Source organism: Eschrichtius robustus, chromosome 7, assembly GCF_028021215.1.
Source record: "Eschrichtius robustus isolate mEscRob2 chromosome 7, mEscRob2.pri, whole genome shotgun sequence".
Classification (NCBI taxonomy): domain Eukaryota; kingdom Metazoa; phylum Chordata; class Mammalia; order Artiodactyla; family Eschrichtiidae; genus Eschrichtius; species Eschrichtius robustus.
The window spans coordinates 89,361,616-89,382,824 of NC_090830.1; the positions used below are offsets into that span (position 1 = coordinate 89,361,616).

At 52.1% G+C, this 21,209-nt stretch overlaps 1 protein-coding gene across 1 annotated transcript; it reads right to left on the reverse strand.

Annotated features, from left to right (window-relative positions):
- Positions 1 to 1,482: 1,482 nt before the first annotated feature.
- MMRN2 (multimerin 2) lies at positions 1,483 to 21,066 on the reverse strand. The gene is made up of 7 exons (XM_068548015.1): positions 20,909 to 21,066; positions 12,357 to 12,485; positions 12,163 to 12,269; positions 11,983 to 12,063; positions 11,072 to 11,236; positions 9,127 to 10,908; positions 1,483 to 6,219 (listed from the first exon to the last, which is right to left on the reverse strand). The coding sequence occupies exons 1-7, from the start codon at positions 21,064 to 21,066 to the stop codon at positions 5,834 to 5,836; spliced, it is 2,808 nt and encodes a 935-aa protein (XP_068404116.1). The 3' UTR covers positions 1,483 to 5,833.
- Positions 21,067 to 21,209: the final 143 nt, after the last annotated feature.

Sequence of the window (21,209 nt, forward strand, 5' to 3'; positions counted from 1 at the left end):
CTATCTTTTCTCCATTGTATATTCTTGCCTCCTTTATCGAAGATAAGGTGACATATGTGCGTGGGTTTATCTCTGGGCTTTCTATCCTGTTCCACTGATCTATATTTCTGTTTTTGTGCTAGTACCATACTGTCTTGATTACTGTAACTTTGTAGTATAGTCTGAAGTCTGGGAGCCTGATTCCTCCAGCTCCGTTTTTCTTCCTCAAGATTGCTTTGGCGGGCTTCCCTGGTGGCGCAGTGGTTGAGAATCTGCCTGCCAATGCAGGGGACATGGGTTCGAACCCTGGTCTGGGAAGATCCCACATGCTGCAGAGCAACTAGGCCCGTGAGCCACAATTACTGAGCCTGTGCGTCTGGAGCCTGTGCTCCGCAACAAGAGAGGCCGCGATAGTGAGAGGCCTGCGCACCGTGATGAAGAGTGGTCCCCACTTGCCACAACTAGAGAAAGCCCTCGCACAGAAACGAAGACCCAACACAGCCATAAATAAATAAAAAATAAATAAATAAATAAAAATTAAAAAAAAAAGATTGCTTTGGCTATTCGGGGTCTTTTGTGTTTCCATACAAATGGTGAAATTTTTTGTTCTAGTTCTGGGAAAAATGTCATGGCCTAGATTTTATCCAGGGAACCTGAAATGTTACCATTGTTTAGAAGTCAATATGAAATTCTTATATTGAAAGTATTTTTAAGCTAGACAAAGAAAGAACTTGGGCGTTTTTTTTAGGGGAGGAGTCTTTTTTGAAAGCAACTTTAGAATCAGGTTGAAGCACAGCTGCTGCTCTGTTCTCTGTTGCTCTCCTGTATGACTAAAGTCCAAATAAGTGTTGAAAAACACTAAAAGAAAGAATGGAAAGGCTCTGGCAAAAAAAGAAAAGACCAACACTGTTGGGAAAAGCATTTGAATTGAACACTTTAAAAGTAATTTTTATTACTTGATTCTGTCTTCATACTTGGCTAGTAGTTAGGTTGAAGAGAGAATCTAACTCTGAAGATTCTACTCTGTGATCTTCCAGCATCCCTGTGGCCAGTAAGAAGTCTGATATGTGTCTAATTCAGTCCTTTTTAGTTTAACTTATTTTTTTCATTCAAGAAACATAGAATTTAAATTTTGTTTTTGATGTTTTGAAGTTTAAACTTGCCATGTCTAGATACATTCATTCTGTTACTTAGTACTAATTGGGTCCTTTTAATCTTTCCTTAGATCTGGGAACTTTTCTTCCATCACTTCTCTACTGTCTTCCCTTCCCTTTTTACTTTCCTCTTTCTAGAACTGCTATTAGACAAATATTAGGTCCCGTGGATGTTGCTTCCATATTTCTTAACATGTCTTTCATATGTTTGTTTCATCCTGCCTTGTGCTTTTCAGCCCACCTGCTGAGTGTTTTTATTTCAACAACCAGATTTTATTTTAACTTTATTTGTATTTTGAAAAAATTTCAAACTTCCAGAAAAGTTGCAAAAATAGTATAAAGAATGCCATTTACCCTTCATCCAGATTCATAAACTTACATTTTGTCACAATTGCTTTGTCATTCTGTGTGTATGCAAGAGTTACAAAGGCTCATCTTGGGAATGTCTATGTACAAACACATACATACACATACTTTTTTCTGCACTAGTTGGAGTAAATTACAGAGCTCATGCCTCTTTATCCCTGAATTCTTCAGGTAATTAACATAACCAATTGTGTACAATTTTCAAAATCAGGAAAGTTAACATTTATACCATAACAATTATCAGCAATACCATAGTCTGCAGACCTTATTCAAGTTTTGCTAGTTGTTCCAGTAAAGTCCTTGAGCACATTTTCCTGGTCCAGAGTCTGCCTAGAATCTTGCATTGCATTTAGGTGTCCTGTCTCCTTATTCTCCTTTAATCTGAAACAGTTCTCCAGCTTTGTCTCTTTCGATACCAACATTTTCTAGAGTAAAGGCCAGTGATTTTGTGGACATGATGTTTGTGCCCTCAGGGCATCCCACCAGGACGCCACAGCATCAGTGTGTCTGGTTACTGATGGTGTCGTTGTCGATTGTTTGTTTAAGGTGATACCTAGTTTCCCTACTGTGAAGTTACTGTTTTCCCTTTGTAATTAGTATATTACAAGAGATACTTTGAGACTGTGTTTTAGCATCCATTGATAACTTCTATGTGAATCATTGGTTTACAAAGTGGTGATTTTCTGATTCCATTATTACATTTACATTTATTAATTGGCATTCTGCTACAAGGAATAAGTCTTCTGTTCTCGTTTATTTTTTATTATCAGTATGGACTCTTGTTCAATAAGTTATGGTCTATTAGGTCATTTTTTGTTTTGATGCTCAAATTGACCTAGACTTGGCTACTGGGAGTTCATCAAGGTGGCGCCTGAGTCCTTTTGACACGTGCCCATTTTTGAGCACTTCTTACTTTGGGGAACATGAAGATGTTCCAAGCTCATCTGGTACTTTCCTTGCCCCTGCCATTGAGTCAGCCATTTCTCCAAGGCACTTTGGTTCCTTTTAGGAAGGATGATATTTGGAAACCAGGATCTGGGTGGCAAATAATCAATTTACATTTCCAGTTTCCTGTATTGTTTCTAGAGATTTATATATTCCAAAGTTTTCAGCTTGGAACCTCTTGTCCATGAGACTAGTTTTCCACAAATGTTTAGCAGTTTGGGGTAGTTGCTCATTTGTGTATTCGTCAACTCCTGCTCACCCCAGTTCTGTGTTCCTCAGCTTCCTGTTTTTATCAAGGAGTGATAGGACTAGCTGTTAGAGCAAAAGTAAGTAATCCTTTCCTCTCTTCTTACCTACTCAAGAGGATTCAGGCTTTCCTCACTCTGCTTGTTTACCTTTCCCCTTCCCCAGAAAACAGTTTTGTCATTGTTGGGCCAGGTTTGGGGGAACTTTATTGATGAAGGAGGATAGAGGAATGGTGCTCAGGCTAGAGCTGGGAGAGGAGTTTGTGATGTTTTCGAGAGAAACATCACAGGAGACCAGAGGAGCTTCAGAGCATGAGAGGAAAGGGGAGTTTTGAGAAGCACTTTTTATAGACCATATATCCTCTTCACGGTGTTTCTGAAATAAGGAGTTATTTTGACAGGTACTAGTTTGTGGAGACACAGCTCTAGATTCACTCCTGGGAGTCTTGATTGTGATAAGGTTACATGTGTCTTCTGGGTGTGGGAGTTCTTACCTCCAAGTGTCAGTAGCTGCCCTGTAACTGAGAGCTCGGGGTTGACGGGCACTGCTGTAGCTCAAAACAGAGGCCACTGCTGCTGGCTGCTTAGCTCAGACAAGGGGCAGCTGGGACTGACTGCCCACTGCCTTGACTGCCTCTCCTCCACGGACCCCTCCAGGTGTGTTAGGGGCTGAGTTTGAGTTTGGGGCTCCCCTGAAATCACTCCCATCTCTCAAATGTTTTGAGTTATGATTTCCTATTGCTGTTTCATTTTCCACTTGCTCCCTTCTACTTCCTGTTTTCCAGGAATTACTAAAATTTCCTGACCTGCTTATGGTACTCTTTCTTGTTTTTCAATGATATTTTGGAGTATTTTTGTGTGTATTTTTTTTCCATCGGGTTTGGGAAAGTCTGATACCACTCTGTGCTCAGTCATTGTCTTGTTCTGGATGCCACAAGTGAAGGGTGTTTTAACATTGGCCTGGGTAATGGGGGGTCTACTTGGGGGGGGGCACTCAAACAGATTCTCCACCCAGAGATATTAATGGAGATAAGAAATCTATCAAATGAACTTCAGAATTCTTGTTAATCTGGGGTCCTAATTATTGAAGTGTTTAAACAGAAAATTTACACTTAAACTTGATATTAAGGTTTTGTGAAATTTGCATTGAAAGCACCCTATTTAAAAGAACTGTTGTCTCTCTAGTTCTCACCCCAGAAAATTCTGGAGTGACTTATCCATGCTGCTGGCAGTTTACCAGTTAGCACTTTCATTTATAACCTCCCTATTGAATAGCACCAGCCATATGAGGGTTGCAGGACATGTGCCCCTTATAGAGGAGATCAATTCACTCTGCTTATTATATGCAGTAAATTCCAAATGAAAGTCTTAAATGAGAAGACTGTATTACCCGCACGTTTCCATTTAGTCATCAGCACAGCCTGACCAGTAATAGCAGAACTGAGCAGAAAGAAGACACAGCATTGTCTTTCTAGCAGCAAGGATGACTTGGTACTGGCTTTCCAACCTTTGCTCAGGAGTGGCCCAGATACATCACGCCTTGGGTTAGGATTGGTCTTGTAGCTGAGCTGTACTGCGTAGGAGGCCCTGGCCAGAGGGAAGGGCAGGTAGGCAAGAGCCAAACCTGTGGTCAAGAAAATAAAATACCAGGATACTTAGAGCTGTTAGACTAACCACCTCATACTACAGATGGAAACGTTCAAGAGAGGTTGTGATTTACCCCAAGGTCAAACCGTCAGTGGCAGAGTGGCCTGGCATATTGTTCCTTTTAACACAAATATTTTAGCATCTCAAGCACACCAAGCTTAGTGGTAAATAAATTCTAAGGGACAATTATTTGAATCCATGAGCCCAAGGAAACAATGAGAAGGGCTGGGAACCCTGACAACCAACTCTGTCCTTTTTCATCACCCAGACCAATCTGATTTTCTTACGGAGAGAGGTATATTCAACAAATACTGAATACCTACTACCAAAATAAAAATGTTTCCTGACAAGTAGATGACTGCTTTCTCAAGCCTGTTTGCATCAGGGCCTGTAATTTTTTGAAAACCATATATTGATATTTTAGGAATAACCACAACTCTAAGCTGTACTGTCTAATCCAGTATTCTTGTGGATACTGTGGAAGCCTCTGAGTGTTTTATGTAGGATTAACTGGAATTGTGAAGTCACATATGGCCTGCAGTAATGAAAATCACATACCAAATAGTTTGATTTTGTCCCGAATTTCTATCTACTTTACCAAATATTTTTGCTTGCCATCCTGGTTTGCTCTGCAAACCAGGCAGAGATCTGAAGGACTTCACTTTATTCCAAAGTTGATAATTGTTGAGGGAGATTTTTACAGTCTTCCTTCTCTTCCCTCAGCTCCCTTCCTGGTTAGAAATGCTAATAAGAACTAGGGTGGTCATAAGCTATTGGAGGAAGCAAAAAAGGTGAAGGCTATACACAGTTTGTGTTTGGCATGTCTTAGCCTTTACCCTGCATGAGGCAAGGAGAAAAAGAAGTAAAATTAAAGTTACAGATAAATTCAAGGAAGGACTGAAACTAAGGAAAAGATACTAAGTTTGTTTCCCTTGGTTAGCTCAACCAGGTCTTTGTCTCCATTTTTGACTGACAGATACCAAAACAGGTTGGCTTTCTCCTACTGCCCTGCAGTGGGTGGAGACTGGCCTCCAATATTGTCCAAAATGTCACTTCCATTTAAACATATTCTTTCTAGGGAAGAATGATTTTCTAGCATAAGATGAAGGAGAAGAGGAAGCAGGAGAAAGGTTTAAAGTGTTATATGGAAGTTTCCAACCACAGGAGGAGCAAAACACCAAAGAAGCTATAGAACACAGGGTACGGCCAAGAGCTGGAATCCAAGCCATGCTGCCTCGGAAGGCACGCCAGCCCAAGGTTCACATGTCCCCGGACCAGGTCCTGCCCGGAGAGAAGCATTCCAGTCCTTCTCTTCGTTAAGAAACAGCCAGACCCAGTGCGTCTAGAGGGAGGCCACAAATACCACGTTGTCTTTGCAGAAGGTTTCCAGGGAAGAGCTAGACCAATTGGATGGTCTCCAGACCAACCTTGGCCTGAGCCCCAGGCCAAGGTGAGCTGGATAAGTCCACAGTGTCTGGTCAGAGCTGTGCCTGGTACTCAAGTCTTGAATATCAGGAAGCCCCCGAATGCAGTGCCTGGAGGGCTTCTCTTCATTATTGATCCCTGGGTTAGCTCAAACCATACTCTCTCACCCTTCTGCAGCTCAGCCATGGCAAAGGTCATTGCTGGGCTCCCACCCCTCTGCTCCTCGGTGGTATAGACAGGGGTCCGACGGTGACCTCCAAACACCAGCTGCCCGGTGCCTGGCCCTGGGCCGAATTCAATGCTCACTGCAAATAGATAGACCCCACGCTCAGAGGCTCGAAAATAGCCATGTTCAGGGAAGTAGCTGTTGCCGATGTTGATGTAAGTAGTGTTGAACTTCACTGTCTGCAGAGCATCTGTCCCTTCTGAAAAGCTGGCGTAGAAGGCCACACGGGAGCCTGGAATGCAGGAGGAAAGTGTTAGTGACTCAGCCCCTCACTCCCTCGGGTGGAAAATTGTACCGAGACCTGCCTTCCTCACCTTCTTAACATTAGAAATAGGTCCTATTTCTAGATAACCCAGATATTCCCAATAGCAATGTATCTTGGGAGCTAACTGGCCAATTCTCAGTATTTCACTAGTTGAGAGAAAGGAAAATACAAGTCTGTTGTCTCTACTGGTGTACATTTTAACAAAGCACTTTCTTGTTTGATCCTTCTTTCCAACATCCTTGAGAGGTAAGTACCCTGATTGAGGAGACTTTGAGTCTTGCATGCTTAACTGGCATCCAAGGCTAGATGGCTTATCAATGGCAGGCTGAGACTGGAACCCAGGTCTCTGACTCCCAGATTCCTGCCACCTGCTAGGGATCTTGAGATACCAGGGGAAAGAGAGAAAATATTACCTATCCGCAAAGTAGTAATGCTAACCCTGGTGAGATAATTAAGGAATGAAGGGTAGCTCCTACTGGATGTTTAGCACAGGACCCTAGAGAGAGAAGGAAAAAGCAGGTGGGACCAGGGAAGAAAAGTCTTTTCAAGCTGGTCATTTTAATGTTTTCAAAATGTTGCTCAGAGCCCTGGGATTACAGAGGGGGAAGCAGTCCCAGAAAGGGAAAGCTTGCTCCAGACGACACACATGACCAAGCTGGGAGCTGTGGATCTCCTGACTTCTGGTGCTCTTCCCACCTGAAGCACTTTAGCCAATCTAAGGAGAATGAAACAGAGAACACAGGCGAGCGGCCCGCCAGGCCCACGCACAGGCCTGGAGCCAGAAAAGCCGCTCAGTGTAGAGGAAGGAGCCAGCAGGGCTGCCTGACCGCCTGGCCAGGAGATGAGATGGGAAGGCTGAGTCCCACTGGGCTCCGGCCATGACACTGGCCTCAGCACTGATGAGGTCATGTTCCTCACGTTCTCCCTTGTTGCTCCCTCAAGCTGTGGGCTCTCTGTGTGCCCCCCCAACCCCTCTCTGTTGAGACCAAGCTCCCTACTTCTCAGGGGATGAAACCAAGGCCTAAAAGAGGAGCAATTTGCATAGCGGTTAGTGACTTAGGTCCCAGAACTAGAGCCCCCGCTCTTTGGCTCCCAGTCCAACAGCATCCTCGTGAATGAATGACAAAATTTTGCTTTTCTCTAGTTCTGGAAGATTTTCTGAGAATTAGTTCAGAATAGCTTTCCCATCTGTGTGAGAAAGACTGGCTCTGCAGTTCCCCCAGCACCCAGGAGGTGGCGCACTCACCCCGCCGAAGCAAGGCCGGACTAGCGCGCCCTCTGTGGAGCGCCCCGGCCAGCCAGTGGCTCGACGTGCTCCTTGGTGGAAGGGTTGTCCTTCACTGATTTGCCAGCAGGCGCACTGAGAGCGGGCTTCCCTGCAGGGCCGGAGTCAAGCCCTTTGGCCTTCCCGTAAGACAAACAAGGGGAAATTTTTACTTCTAAGGAAAAAAATTTTTTTAAATAACAAAATATTGCAGTGGTAAACCCAGATACCTAAACTATCAGGCAGCTGAGGCCTTGCACCACTCACAAGAGAGAAAAAGATGTAAGAGTGTAGGTAGATACAGCCTCAGCCCTGAAAATGCTGGAGAAATGGGGAAACATTAACTGGTTTCTACTCAATGTTAAGCCTTGTGCTAGGTTTTTTGGTAAATGTATCTGCTAGTCTTCCTGACAACCCTTTGATGAAGGTAGTGGTTCTCCCTTTTACAGAGGAAGAAATTGAGACACGTAAGTGGTTTTAGAGCCTGTGCTATGTCCACTGCTCCCAGGGGAGACACTGGCCTGCAGGGCCATAGTGAGGAGTGAGTGGGAGCAGGGCAGGCTTGCGGTGGGATCCTCAGCAAGGCCTTGGACTGCCCATGTGCCAGGCTACACGAGGGTATGGACGGCCCAGATGGCGGCCTTGTACTTAGCCCAGGTCTGGGTGAGGAGGCGGCCGTAGCTCCAAGGCCAGCCACTCTGGCAGGGTAGAGTCACTTGAGGCACAGAGTGTAGGGGTCCACTTTCCAGGGCCACACTCAGGGAGGGGCTGGGAAGGCTGGCTGCTCATCCCTTCAGCCTCAGAGGCAGCTTCCCAGGGCCCTGCAGGGGCCAGTCAAGGGCCTTTCACAGGTGAAGAGCCAGCTCCCTAGAGACAGCCAGACTGGGTTCCTCTGTGCCGCTTACTAGATGTGTGAGCAGGACAGTTGCCTGACTAACGCTGTTTCAGGTAAGATGGCAGCAGTGATAATGCATCATTGGGCTGTTGTGATGATTCAACATGGCAAAGCCCAAGAAAGGCATTGTGGGGGACCTGGCTCAGAGCAGCAGCATGGGTCCACTATGTTAGCAGAACGAGCTCCTTTTGGGGCCCGAGGCTTTCCCCTATATTCACTTCTTGTGGCGTGCTGCCCATGGCAGAGGACACCAGCCCCTATCCACACACTCACTTGTATACAGGGGAAAGCTTAAAGAAACATGGGGGGTGAAGTGGGGTCGGGCGAAGAGCTGAGCTGGAGGGATTTGAGGGTGTGGTTATAGAGGAAAGAGAGGCATCCCCCCTCCCTGCTCTACAGTTAAGAGTGGCAGGCAACCACTGGTGTATATATGAGCCTCAAACATCTCCGTGGTGGGGCTCTGCCTGCTCACTGACAGTTCAGTCATGTGACTTCTACCTTCTAATACTCCAGGTGGCTTGAGGGGCCCCTCCCTAGTCCTAAATAGAAGGTGGGTTAAGGGCAAAGCCAGTCCTGAGTAGAGGTGACTGATGGTCATCCTGCTCTCTTTCACCCCGGCCCCCTCTGAGGCAGAAGCGCTGAGAACACAGTTCTCTGTTGGCAGAGAACACAGTCTTAGACTCCCCCAGCCTCCTTCCCAAGCTGGGCAACTCACCTGCGTCCCAGAGCACCGGCCCTTTGACATGCGCATCCTCCAAAGACTCCACTTGCTTCCGGTCCCTCCTCCTGGGAGCTTCCAGACCTTTCTGCTGCTTCTTCCCTTTCCTGATCAGCATGGCCTGCAGCTTCCCCAAGTCCAGGCTGACGTTGGCTACCAAGAGTTCTTGAAAGTTCCCAAAGAGGCTGTGGAAGAGGCGCTGGTGCCGCTTCAAGCCACGCTCGGTGGTGGAGAGCTCCTCGCGAAGGCCCTCGAGGGAGCCGTTGAAGGAGGAGGCCCAGGAAGCCTCGCAGCACCGGCCCACGCGCTCCATGTGGGAGCTCAGGCGCTGGAGCTCCCGCGCTAGCCCAGCCAGATCCAGCCCGCCGGCCGCCGCTGGCGACGCGTCCCGATTGGGCTCCAGGCGCTCGGCCTGCCCGCTGGTCCCCGAGGCCCGTTCCAGGGCTGTCACCCGGGCGGCCAGCGCGTCCCAGCCAAGGGCCTGCTCCTGCAGCCCGCTGGCCGCGTCCAGCAGGGCGGTGCGGATCTGCTCGTAGCGCAGGGGCAGCGGGTCAGGCGCCTCCTCGGACATATCTTCCATCACCTCCTCCCCAAAGAGGGCGGCCAGCACGGCCTCGTGCCGCAGCGCGTCCTCCAGCAGGGCCGCGAAGGAGCCGTGCAGCCGGCGGATCTCGCGTCGCATCTCGGCCTCAGCGGCCCGCAGCGCGCTCACCTCGCCGCCCAGCGTGCGCAGCTGGCTCCGGAGCCGCGCCGCGTCGGCCCGCGCCCGCTCGGCCTCCGCCCGGTGCGCATCCACCGCCAGCGACAGGGCGGCCACCGTGCTGCTCAGGGCCTGCAGGGAAGAGCCGTCCCGCTGGCGCCGCTCGTCCAGGCTCACCTGGGTCTCTTCCAGGGCACGCGTGGTGTCCCGCTGGCCCTCCCGGATGACATCCAGGTCAAAGTAGAGTTTCTGGCAGTTGCAGTCCTTGACGTACTTGATGAGGTCCGCGTGGGCGCCCTGCAGGTGCTGGAGGGTGAGGTTGAGCTCCAGGAGCTGCCGCTCCATGTCCTCCTTGTTCTCCTCCATGATCAGTGACTTCTCCATCAGGATCACCCGCAGCTCGCGCAGCGCAGTGTGGTTCACCTGAAGCTCCTGCACCTGCCGCTCTACCTTGCTGATCTGTTCGTAGGTGTCATCGGATTCCAAATACAGCTCCTTGATCTCATCCACGTGCTGGGCCAGGGTGGCCTTCATGTCTGCGAGGGTGCTCTGTAACTCCTCTTCCCTGTGGGCAGTGGCCACATGCAGTGCAGAGAGGTTCCTCTGCAGCTGACCCAGCCTGGCCTGCAGGCTCTCTGGTTCCGGCCTCGCTGCTGCCCCTGCTGCCACCAGGACCAGGCTGCCGTTGACCCCCGGGGGCTCCTGGGCCTTAAGGAGCTTCTTCAGCTTGGTGTCCACATCGGCCTGGACCTCCAAGAGGGACTGGTGCAGGGACAGGTGCTGGGCATGCAGATGGCCCTCCACATCCTGCCGTAGCTGGCCCACCCTCTGGGCGTTCTCCTGGACCTTGGTCTCAAATTTGGCACCAAGATCCTGGAAGTCAGCTCTGGCCACAGAGCTCTCCTGGACCCTCTGGAGGGCCTGTCGGTTGGCCTCCACATCAAGAGATAAGTTTCTTATGGCCTGGGAGAGGCTGTTCAGGCTTTGGTTGAAGCTTCTCCACATGGGGCTGAGATGTCCTTGCAGGAAGGTGTTGATGTGGGGCAGTAGCACTTGCTCCAAGGATCTGCCGGGAAACTCTACAACAGATGCACGTGTTTACACAAGCCCTTCGGGAGCAGACAGCCTCCCCAGGGGGCGACTGGGGGGGGCCTCTGAGGTATGGGCCTTCCTGCTTACCCTCCCACTCATCCCCTAGGATGTGACTGGGCTCTTCCTCAGACCCTGGAACCTGCCACTCACCAAGCTCTGTCTGATTTGCCTCAGTTATTGCCACTGTGAGGTTGCTTGCCAGGGCCTTCCATAGGCCTGGAAGGCTGTCTGCCACGTGGTGAATGTCATTCTGGACATCTCCCAGCCGGCGTTCCTGCTGCTCCACCATGTTGCTGATCTCTGCATCCCGGTGGCCTGAATACACATGAGACATAAGTGTCTAACTTCCCAGGCCTGGGCAAAACATGAGGTGCAGAGAGGAAATTTGGGGATTGAAACAGGGAGCTGTGTCCTGATGTCCTCTGAGCAGGAGCTTAGAAGCCTTTAACTCCAGAAGGGCAAATGCATGGCAAGTGAGCCCTCACCCTGCCCCCAAACCCACAGCAGACATGACTAATCCTCCATGGCACACTTTCCTCCTCAGTCACAGGGACACGGCTTCTCGACATCATTCTAGTCAGCCCTTGTCAATAGATAGGCGTTCACCACATGATGAAACTTATTCCGCATCCCAACTATGGCCCGGCCTTGAAAGCCTCACAAATGGTGTCACTTGGTGGTTCTGCTGTGCTGACTCATCACCAGGGACAGCATGACTTCCTGGCCCTGGTTAGGGGGGCTGTGGGGAGCCTTCTCCCAGGATATGGGAGCTTATGCAGTTCAGGGGGCAAGGAGGGTGCCGGATGAAGCTGTCCTTCCCAGAAAATAGGGTCAAGGGAAAGGGGGTGTGTGCTTGGCCAGCAGGCAGGTCACTGAGGGCCCTGTAACCTGGCTGCCTTGGTGTGGGGGCAGGGTGACACAGGGCCACAGAGGGACCCCTGCTGATTCTGGGGACATAGCTTCCCTGAAATGGCACTGCCCTATCAGAGGAGAAAAGCCCTAGGCACATGGGTTCTTTCTTCCCGCCTGTCCCTCCCGTGCCTTCCAGGAAAGCAGCATACCAGGTTCAAAGTCAACTGGCCCATCCCAAGGCTCCTGGAGGCTATCACCTGGATCTTCAGGCTCAGGGATCGCCCTGGGATCTGCAGAGAAGCATCAGATGTTGACTCCAGAGGTCAGAGGGTCTGCATGACCTCTGGGGTCAGAGGTCAAGGGGGAAGGGGGATCACAGGGAACCCTACCGTAGTGCTGGCAGTCGGGTCCCACAAAGCCCGGGCAGCACCTCCACGCCACGGAGGCCAGCACCTTCTGCTTGACCTGGTACACTGGCTTGTGGGCCACGCGGTACCTGGGGGAAGACGGCTGGCTCAGCGACTCTAGGGTGAGCCGGCACAGGGCCTGGACGAATAGCCCACCCTGCTGCACCCCGACTCACATGACTTTCACTTTCTGGCAGTCCGGAGCTCCGTGTGGACATGGCTGCTGTGAGTGGACGAGGAATTTCTCTGTTTTACAAGCAGCTACGAAGGTGACCAGCCTGGACTTCTGGTAGGGACACCAGTTACTGGAAAAGAACAAGCCAGAAGAGAGGGCTGCTGAGCCACACCCAGGCCCCCCACTTCCTAGAGGTCAGCAGGGAGCCAGTGCCGAGCGCCCCCCACCACCGCCCCCGCCTCTCTGCCCTACCCAGTCTGGGGGATTCTGGATCCATTAGCCTGAGAAGGGAGTGCTCTGCATTATTCATTCCTCTGCTCCAGAGCAAAAGCTCCACAGACCCCGCCTGCAAGGGCACCTGCTCCATGGCCTTCCAGGAAGCACCCCTCACCCCCGGGTCAGCACAGAGAGGCTCAGGAGCCCCCCCCCCCCCCCCAGTCACAGAGTTACCACCAGAGTCAGGAAGGGATCTCCCTGTTTCTCCTGGTGCCAGGGAGGCAGCATGGCGCTGCTGGGGCTGGAGAGTCCTGGGTTCGAATCCTTCACATTTTCTGGTTGTGTGACCTCGAGTGAGGCACTTAGAGAGTCTTCGTTTCCCATCTATGCGATGGAGATCATAATACTCTCCTCCAAGTGGGCAAAGGAGTATCAAGTGCCTGGCTCTTCCCAAGTGCCCAGTGAACACTGCTGTCCTGCCCGCTCTGGCGGCCCTGGCAGCCTGCCCCATTCCCATTACCACCCACATCCTTCCTCACTGGAGACCCGGCTGCGGGGAGGGCGCCTGCTCTGGTCGTGCCCCATTATGGCCATTGTGGAAATGGACTTTGAAACAGTCGTAGGGGAAGGCAGCCAGGCCGAGCAGTTCCTTCTGTGGAAAAGGTCATCCACACTGAGGTCGTAACGAGTGGTGTGGGGGTCACACTCGGCATCCTGAACACCTGGGAGGTCACCCTGCCTCCTGTGCCCTCCACCAGCGTGTGCTGCGGCGCATCCGGGGTGGAGGGCTGCTTGCTGCTGACAGAGCCCCAGCTCACAGGTCTGCTGGCAGAGCTGATGCACTCAGCAAGAGGTCAGAGGGCCCTTCCCCACGCAGTCAGCTCTCGGAGCAGAGCTCTCCAGCGTTGCAAGTGGTAATGACCTCCATGGCTCGGTTCGATGTAGCACCTAGTGAGAGCGGGTGCTGGGCTCCGGCTCAGTGCCAATGTGGAGGCTCAGACCTTATCTTCAGGGTCCCAAGGGAGAGTGGGTGATCTCAGATGGTGTGATAGGTGCTAGGACCTGGGGAGACTTTGGGGAGGAGGGGATGATTAGGCTGCATCTTATGTGGAGGGAGTGAGGTGAAGCACCAGAAGCTGTGACAGAGGTGTGTGGCCCCACTGAGGTGCGGAGACTGGGAGCGCAGAAAGGGCTGCCAAGGAGAGGCGATGGGGGTAAGGAGAAGCCAGACCATGGAGGCCTTGAGTGCCCCCTGAGGACAGGGCTCCATCCTGAAGGCATGGGGAGCCGTGGAGGAGCTTAAGCAGGGAGGTGACATGAAAGAGCCACCCTAGTTCCTGGGTACAGAAAGGATGGGAGGGGGCAAGATGTAGGTGGTGGTGTCAGGGGTCTAGGTGGGAGATACTGGCAGCGTGGACTGACTGGACCATGGTGGTAGATTTCGGGAGAAAGGACCACATTTGTGAGATGTTGGGAGGCGATGTTCAGGGCCCTTGGTGATTGAGTGGCTCTCAGGCTGGGATTTAATTCTCTGGAGCTGATCTCTGCCCCAGGCCCACCAGGTACCATCACACAGGGATACTGCTGGGAATGGCAGTGGGGTGAGTTGAGGGGGATTGAGTGACCATATCTATTTTGAGTGCTGAGACCACGCAGCCTGCCTTCCCACTTGGCTCCCAGAAACCTGGCAGCTTGCATGTACCCTCTTGGCAGCAGACTGAAAAAGCTTGTCAGAAAAATGACCCCACTCGAGGGGAAAGACCTAAAGATACTGACACCAGGGGTTCCCCCCAATGAACTAGCCCAGCAGAGCATCCTATAACAAAACAGATCACCCATCCACTCAGCTTCCAATCAGCTTCCCAGCCTCTCTACTCTTAAGCGGGCAGACATCCAAGAATGACCCCTGAGGAAAATCTCTTACAAAAGTGGGAGGTAAAAACGAGCAAATGTAAGAAAATCAACTTGGAGAAAACCAAGACTGTGCAGGGAGAAAAGAACTTCCCCCCAAATTTGCATTAATATTCCCAGACTGATAAGAGAACTTACTGCATTCAAGAAACAAGAAAAGGAAGCCACTTTAAAAATGGGGGCAGAACACTGAGAGAACAAAAAAGAGCCCTTGGAAATTAAAACTATAATGGTAGAAATGCAAAAGAAATTTAATAGAAAAGTTAAAGGGTAAAGTTAAAGAAATTTCCCTAAAAGAAGAGCAAACAGAGATGGAAAATAGGACAGAAAAGATCAGAAAAATAGAGGACCAGTGTTGGGAATCCAACATCCAAACAATAGGAGTTCCAGAAGGAGAGAACAGAGGGAGGGAATCACTGATGAAAACAACCAAATGAATAGTCCAGAAGAGAAGGACGTGGAATTTCAGATTCAAAGGGCCCACCAGTTACCCACAATACAATGAAAATAAACGCACAGCAAAGCACATCGTTGTGAAATTTTGGAACTCTGGGAATGAGAATGATTCTACACTTTCCAGAGAAAAAAATCAAGCCCCTCCCCACCACACACACACACACACTCACACACACACACACACACACATCAGTAAATAGAATAGCCTTGAACCTCTCAACAGCAGTACCAGACACTAAAACATAGTGGAGAATCACCTTCAAAATACTGAAGGAAAATTATTTCCAATTTAGAATCCTATACCCAGCCTAACTATCAATTTAAGGAGCACAAAATAACGACATTTTCAACAAGCCAGATTGATTTCAAAACATTTCCCTCCCCAGGACCCTCATCAGGGAGCTACTAGAGCAGTGGTTTGCAATCTTGCCATCAAACCTTCACATCAGAAGCGTCCTGTGGCACTTTAAAAATATGAGCCTACAGGCCCCACCCCAGGCCAGTTAAAGAAGATTCTCTGGGATTAAGGCCTGGTCTTCTGCATTTTAAAGCTCTCTGGGTCATTCTAAGGCACAGCCCAGGATTGAGGACCACTGTGCCAGAAATGCTCCACCAAAACAAGAGAGAACACCAAGAAACAGGAAATCATGGCATCAGGAAACAGGAGTTCCAGCACAGAAACGAGGTGAAGGGAGACCCCAGGACAATGACAGGCAGGGGGTGAGTGAGCAATGGTCCAGCCTGGAGCACGGCTGGAGGCTCTGAGAGAGGTATCTCCAAGAAGACACAGGTGGTCAAACACCTGACAGGAATGAAGGTGGAGAGCAGATGTGGACAACTAGCTGAGAGTTTGGAATTGAATGGTGACAAAGACACAGAAAACTAAGCAAAAGGAAAAAAACTAAAACAAAAGACGAAGACAGTTGTTTATTTCAGGGAAAACCAGAAGTGTGCAGGGAGGAAAAAGGATGCATAGGCTTTCCAGGACATACAGACTCTGTTACATCTACTCAATTTGGCCATTGTAGCAGGAAAGCAGATACTGACAGGATGTAAATAATGGGCATGGCTGCGTTCTAATAAAACTTTATTTACAAAACTGGTGGGGGGCCAGATTTGCCCCACCATGCCAGAGTTTTCTAAGCCCTGCTTATGTGTGTGTATAACTAATAAAAACGAAACTTAAAAATAAAATAATTTCCATCTGGAAGAGAAAATGCAGATGAACAGGTAAGAACATTTTGGAAGACAACAAGTGAGGAGTTCCTCATCTAACTGTTATGACTGACTCTAATGCCAAGTAATGAAAACAGTGGGACGTGAATTCCCCGGTGGTCCAGTGGTTAAGACTCTGTGCTTTCGATGCCGAGGGTGCGGGTTCAATCCCTGGTCTGGGACCTAAGATCCCACAAGCGGCGCAGTGCGGCCAAAAAAATAAAATCAATCCAGAAAACAGTGGGACGTTAGCACAAGATTTGTCAAGCCAGTGAGTGGGAACAGAGACCCAGAAGCGACCCGTACATCCCTGAGGGACTAGTAAATGGTAAAAGGGACATGTGAAAATCAGGATGGAAGCAAAGGATGTGCACTCAACACAGAAACAGGACTGTGAAAGTGCTGGGCCCAGAGGTTAGGGCCGGGGGGCAAGGTGGCCACCTGCACAGACTGTTTCAAGGATCAGCGACTGCAGCCCGCACCTCGCCCTGGGCCCCATGGAAATTCCTGGAACATGCTCAGACCTAGAGAGAAGTATTTCTGTAAACCAGTTGTTCTCAACGGGGCGTGTGTTGGGAGGAGAGGGGATTCGCCCCAGGGGTACTTGGCAATGTCAATAGTGCAAGGCTGAGAAACACCCGCTGTAAACAAAGTTCTGCTCCTCGCGTGCCCTCTGAACGGCTGCAGAGGGTCCAGAAGGCCTGTACCCTGGGAGCACCGGGTCTGGGCCAGCCTGCAGGGAGTGACTGGGACTTTCCACCTCGGGTTCCTAGAACTGGAAGCGGTGCCGCCCACCCTTCCTGCCCAGGAACTTTCTCTCCTGACCTGCCCAAACCTCAGGCTCCAGCAGCCGCTGTTCTCCCTGCCCACGCTCCCCTCCCTTGGCACAGTACAGGCTGCTGGCCCAGAAGCCCTGGGAACATTCCTGACCTTTGCTTTGGTTTCCTCCGGCTCTTGGCAGTTTCTCGCTGGTCCACTGAGCCCCCGGCCCAGCTCGCTGAAGTGCCCCATTGTTCTCACTGCCTCCTGGCCTCGGGCCCTGGCCCTCTTGGCACTCTCATCTCCCAGTGGTCTACTGAGAGGCAGGTGCCAGCCTAGAAATGAGTGTGAGGGTCTCCAGCCTGCTTTGGGCCTGTCCTGGGCCTCTGATATGGCCTCTGATGCCCTCCGACATGGCTTCTGATGCCCTCCTGCCCCAGGCAGGAAAGAGTCTGCTGCCCCCCTTGGAGCTTCTAATAGGAACTGGGAGGCCTGGGCTCTCCTCCCCTCCCTGTCCCTGGACTCAGGGTGACCTTGAGCAAGGCCCTTCCTCCAGTCCTGGAAATGTGGAGAAGACTCCCACTCCCAGCCCCTCTGTGGGGGGAGGCTATGAGGAAGGCAGAGAAAGCCTCCAACAGGGAAAGGGCTGTTAGCCTGAGCCTCCTGAATTATAAATGTGCTGCTGCTATGGCCCGTTGGGACAATTAAGTGCCTCTTAACCAGCCAGTAAAACCTACCTGCAACTGCCCTTTAAGTCCTTCTGTGGAAGGAGGTTGTGTTCTTAGCATCCTGGCTCCCTGAGGTCCTGGATGCGGCTGTGATTGTGATGACTCCATGGGAGAAGTTTGCCAGGCTTGGTCTCTGAGTCACAGAGGAGCCCAAGGCCCACTTGGTGTCCATCCCTGAGCGTAGCTCAGGCCAGTGGGGGCTCTTCCCGGTTAGTGCTCAGGGCCCTGTGCCTTGGAGAACAGATATAGGTGCAGGAGGTACAGCTGTGGACCGGAGACCAGCGGTCTGGGCTCCACTCTGCTCCTGTGTGACCTCCAGAGATATGCGTGACTCCTCTGGGCCACAAGCTCCCAGCTGCAAAAGTTGCAAACGCTCCTTGTGGAGACACTGATGCTGGTGACCGGGGCCAGCTGGGCTGCTGGGAGGAGCGGCTCCTACACTCCCACCCCTCTTAGGGGAGACAGAACTGAGGACACCTGGGATTTGCAGCCCAGCCGATGTGGGCCTGACCCATCACTTAGGAGCTGTGTGGCCCCTGGTGGCGACCCCACCCCTCTGAGCCTCACAATGTGTAAAGTGGAGAGAACAGGGGCGACCTTGCAGTACTGTCACAGCAATGTGGAGATGGGGCACCTTGCCTGGGTCTTGGCTCAGTCCCCTCAGCAGGCTCAGTCCTGCCTGGGAAGTGCTCATGCGTCTGAGGAACCCACATCCTAACCTCCTGCTCTCCCCACCCCCACGAAAGCCTGGGATCAAAGAAAGAGCCTCTTCCCCACAAAGTCCAAATACCCACGTTGCTGGCTCACTGGGCCCAGCCCCACGGGCTCCTGGGCTCCTGGGCTCCTGGGTGACCCTACACCTACCATGTACCTCCTCCATCCTGAGACCTGGCATCCAGCACCACGTTGTTTTGTTCGAGCTTCTCCTTTCAAAGGGTCTTTTTTTTTTTTTAAATTTATTTATTTTTATTTATTTGGTTGTGCCGGGTCTTAGGTGGGGCTCGCGGGCTCCTTAGTTGCGGCATGCGGGCTCCTTAGTTGCGGCATATGAACTCTTAGTTGCGGCATGCACGTGGGATCTAGTTCCCTGACCAGGGATCGAACCCGGGTGCCCTACGTTGGGAGCGCAGAGTCTTAGACACTGCGCCACCAGGGAAGTCCACAAAGCGTCTTATCTGGGTCTGTGTCCAGGGCCTGCCCTGGCCCCCAGGCCCTGGATACAGGTATGAGGGGAAATGCAGGGCAGGGCCCTGGCTCTGGCAGCCAGGGGGGCGGGCCTGCCAGGCTCGTGGCGGGTGGCGTGGGTGGTGTGGCGCCCCTCCTTGACTGTGGAGAGCCTGTTCGCCTCCCCTTCCCCATAGCAGGAGCAGGGCTGGGGCCGCGTTTCCGCCTCTCCCCTCACAGGAACACGGGAAGCAATCAGCCCAAGGAAGCTGCGCGGCGCTTCCTTCCTTTCTCACCAGCCCCTCCAGAGGCCTCGACAACCTGGGCTTGACCTGTGGGGCCTGCAGCTTCTGGGTTGTAGACAGGAGACCAGCAGGCCTGCTGGGACCCCCTGGAGGTTTCTGGGACCAGGGCTTGGGACTCCTGCCTGGGCGTTCCCGGGCCAGGCTACCCTTGCGCACACACCTGCACACACTGAGGCCACCAGGCCATGGCTGAGTGACCCCCTCAGGCCTTGAGCAGTCCGGAGACCCACGCTCCCTGGGGCTAAGGGAACGCCGTCCCTCCCCACAGCCCCGGGGTGGGAGTGGGGGAGAAAGAGAAGCATCTCCTACCTCCTGCCCAGCCACTTGGGCCCCTCATACTCCCTTTCGTCAGAGGGAGGCCGGCCACCCAGAGACAGGGGCTTGGAGTTGATGGCTTTGGGGAGGGAAGGCTGGACCCTTGGTCCTGAAATCAGAGCTGGGTGACTGGGTTCCCCCACCAAGAGCCATCTGCACCTCCCAGCTCCGAGCAGAACTGGGAATGGGGCAGGAAAGGGGGTCTCTCCAGGCCCAGCTTCTCCCCTCTCCTCCCACATGGCCCGCCCCTCCATCACCTAGCGGCAGTGCACACTCGCTTGCTCTCACCCTCCTGCCTCTCCCTGGTCAAATCTGCTTTCGGGCCAGTGTCTAACAAACACATTCACCTTGAAGTGTCAGAGCTGTATGAGAACTGTCCCAGGAAGGTTTGGGCCAGGCCAACGTGACGGTGAATCTCGGCCAGCCAGACGGGAGACTCTGGGTGAGTGTAAATTGGCCCCTCTCACCCTCCAAATCCTTATAGATGCCCTCAACCAAGTCTGGTTTGGGCGGGGGGAGGCAGGGGGGAATAGGCACCCCTGGGACTGGGACCAGAGTATGATCTCTAGAGTCAGACTCAGATCCTGGTTCTAGCTCTCCTCAGCTGTGTGACCTTAGCCAGCTGCTTAGCCTCTCTGAGCCCCAGGCTCCTCTGTAACCGGGGCTGTAAGGAGGATTGAGATAACACTTGGCAAGATGCCTAGCCCAGAGATGGGTCCGATAAATGGCACCTGCTGCTCTGACTGAGGGGTACCCTGAGGAGGGACCCACATTCCCTGCACCTTATCAGCAGGAGGATCCCTGGCCCTGGACACATAAAAAGACTGGAAAAGGGTGTCCTGGTCTAGTCATAAGACCATTCTGCCCATTTCCAGAGGGCTGCTGAAGCAGAGCTTGCTGGATGCCACAGCCTCCTTTTTGTTCTTGAAATAGAGCAGGGCACCCTGTCTGCTCACTGCTCGACTGTTAGGGCACTGTTAGGGCCAGGCTGAGGGCCTGTGCCAGTCCTCCTGGGCACTCAGATCCAAATCCAGTCCCCAGGAGCATCTGTCTTCTATGGCTTAGGCCGGGCCAGCCTCAACTGGGCTCAGCTTTCAGAACTGACTTACTTCGAAGAATAGGAGCCACTCCCAGGTCAGCTAGAAACTTCCAGAACCCCAGCCCCTCAGCACCCCGGTGGTCAATGGTATAGAGTGCTCCCGCCCTGTCCAACCTCCAGGACCATTCCCTGCCGTGGGTAGGCGGGGAACTTCCTGTGGTCCTTAGGCTGGGCCCTGGGGCACCCAGTCCAGGCCGGCTGGGGGTGGCCTCCTAAAAGGGAGCCTGCCACCTAGCACCTCATTCAGCCTCACGGCTGGTCCAGCAGATAGATAGTATGAGCCCATTTCACATATGGGTAACTGAAGTCCAGAGAGTCCCTGCTTTGGCTGAGCTGGGACTCAGATCCTGTACCACTTCCTCCCCCAGGTCCAGGCCCTCCTTACCGTCTGACGGGGTCCCTGTCCTCAGCCTCTGCCGTCCAGACCCCAGGTGGCCTGGGGCTGTGTGGATCGGAGAACCTGGTGCTGGGGGCCTGGGCCCAGGCCCCCAGCAGCCCCCAGCCCAGGGGCCCCCCGACGCTGAGCAGCAGGGTCAGGATCATCCTGGCTTGGGGCGGACGCAGCCTCTGTGGGTGACTCCAGAAACTGCCAGTGCTGGTGACGTTGTCTTCAAGTTAAGTCTCAGAAGGAAAAAAAAGCACGGGGACAACAAAGAGAGGAAGTGGCCTGGGCCGGCCCACCCGGT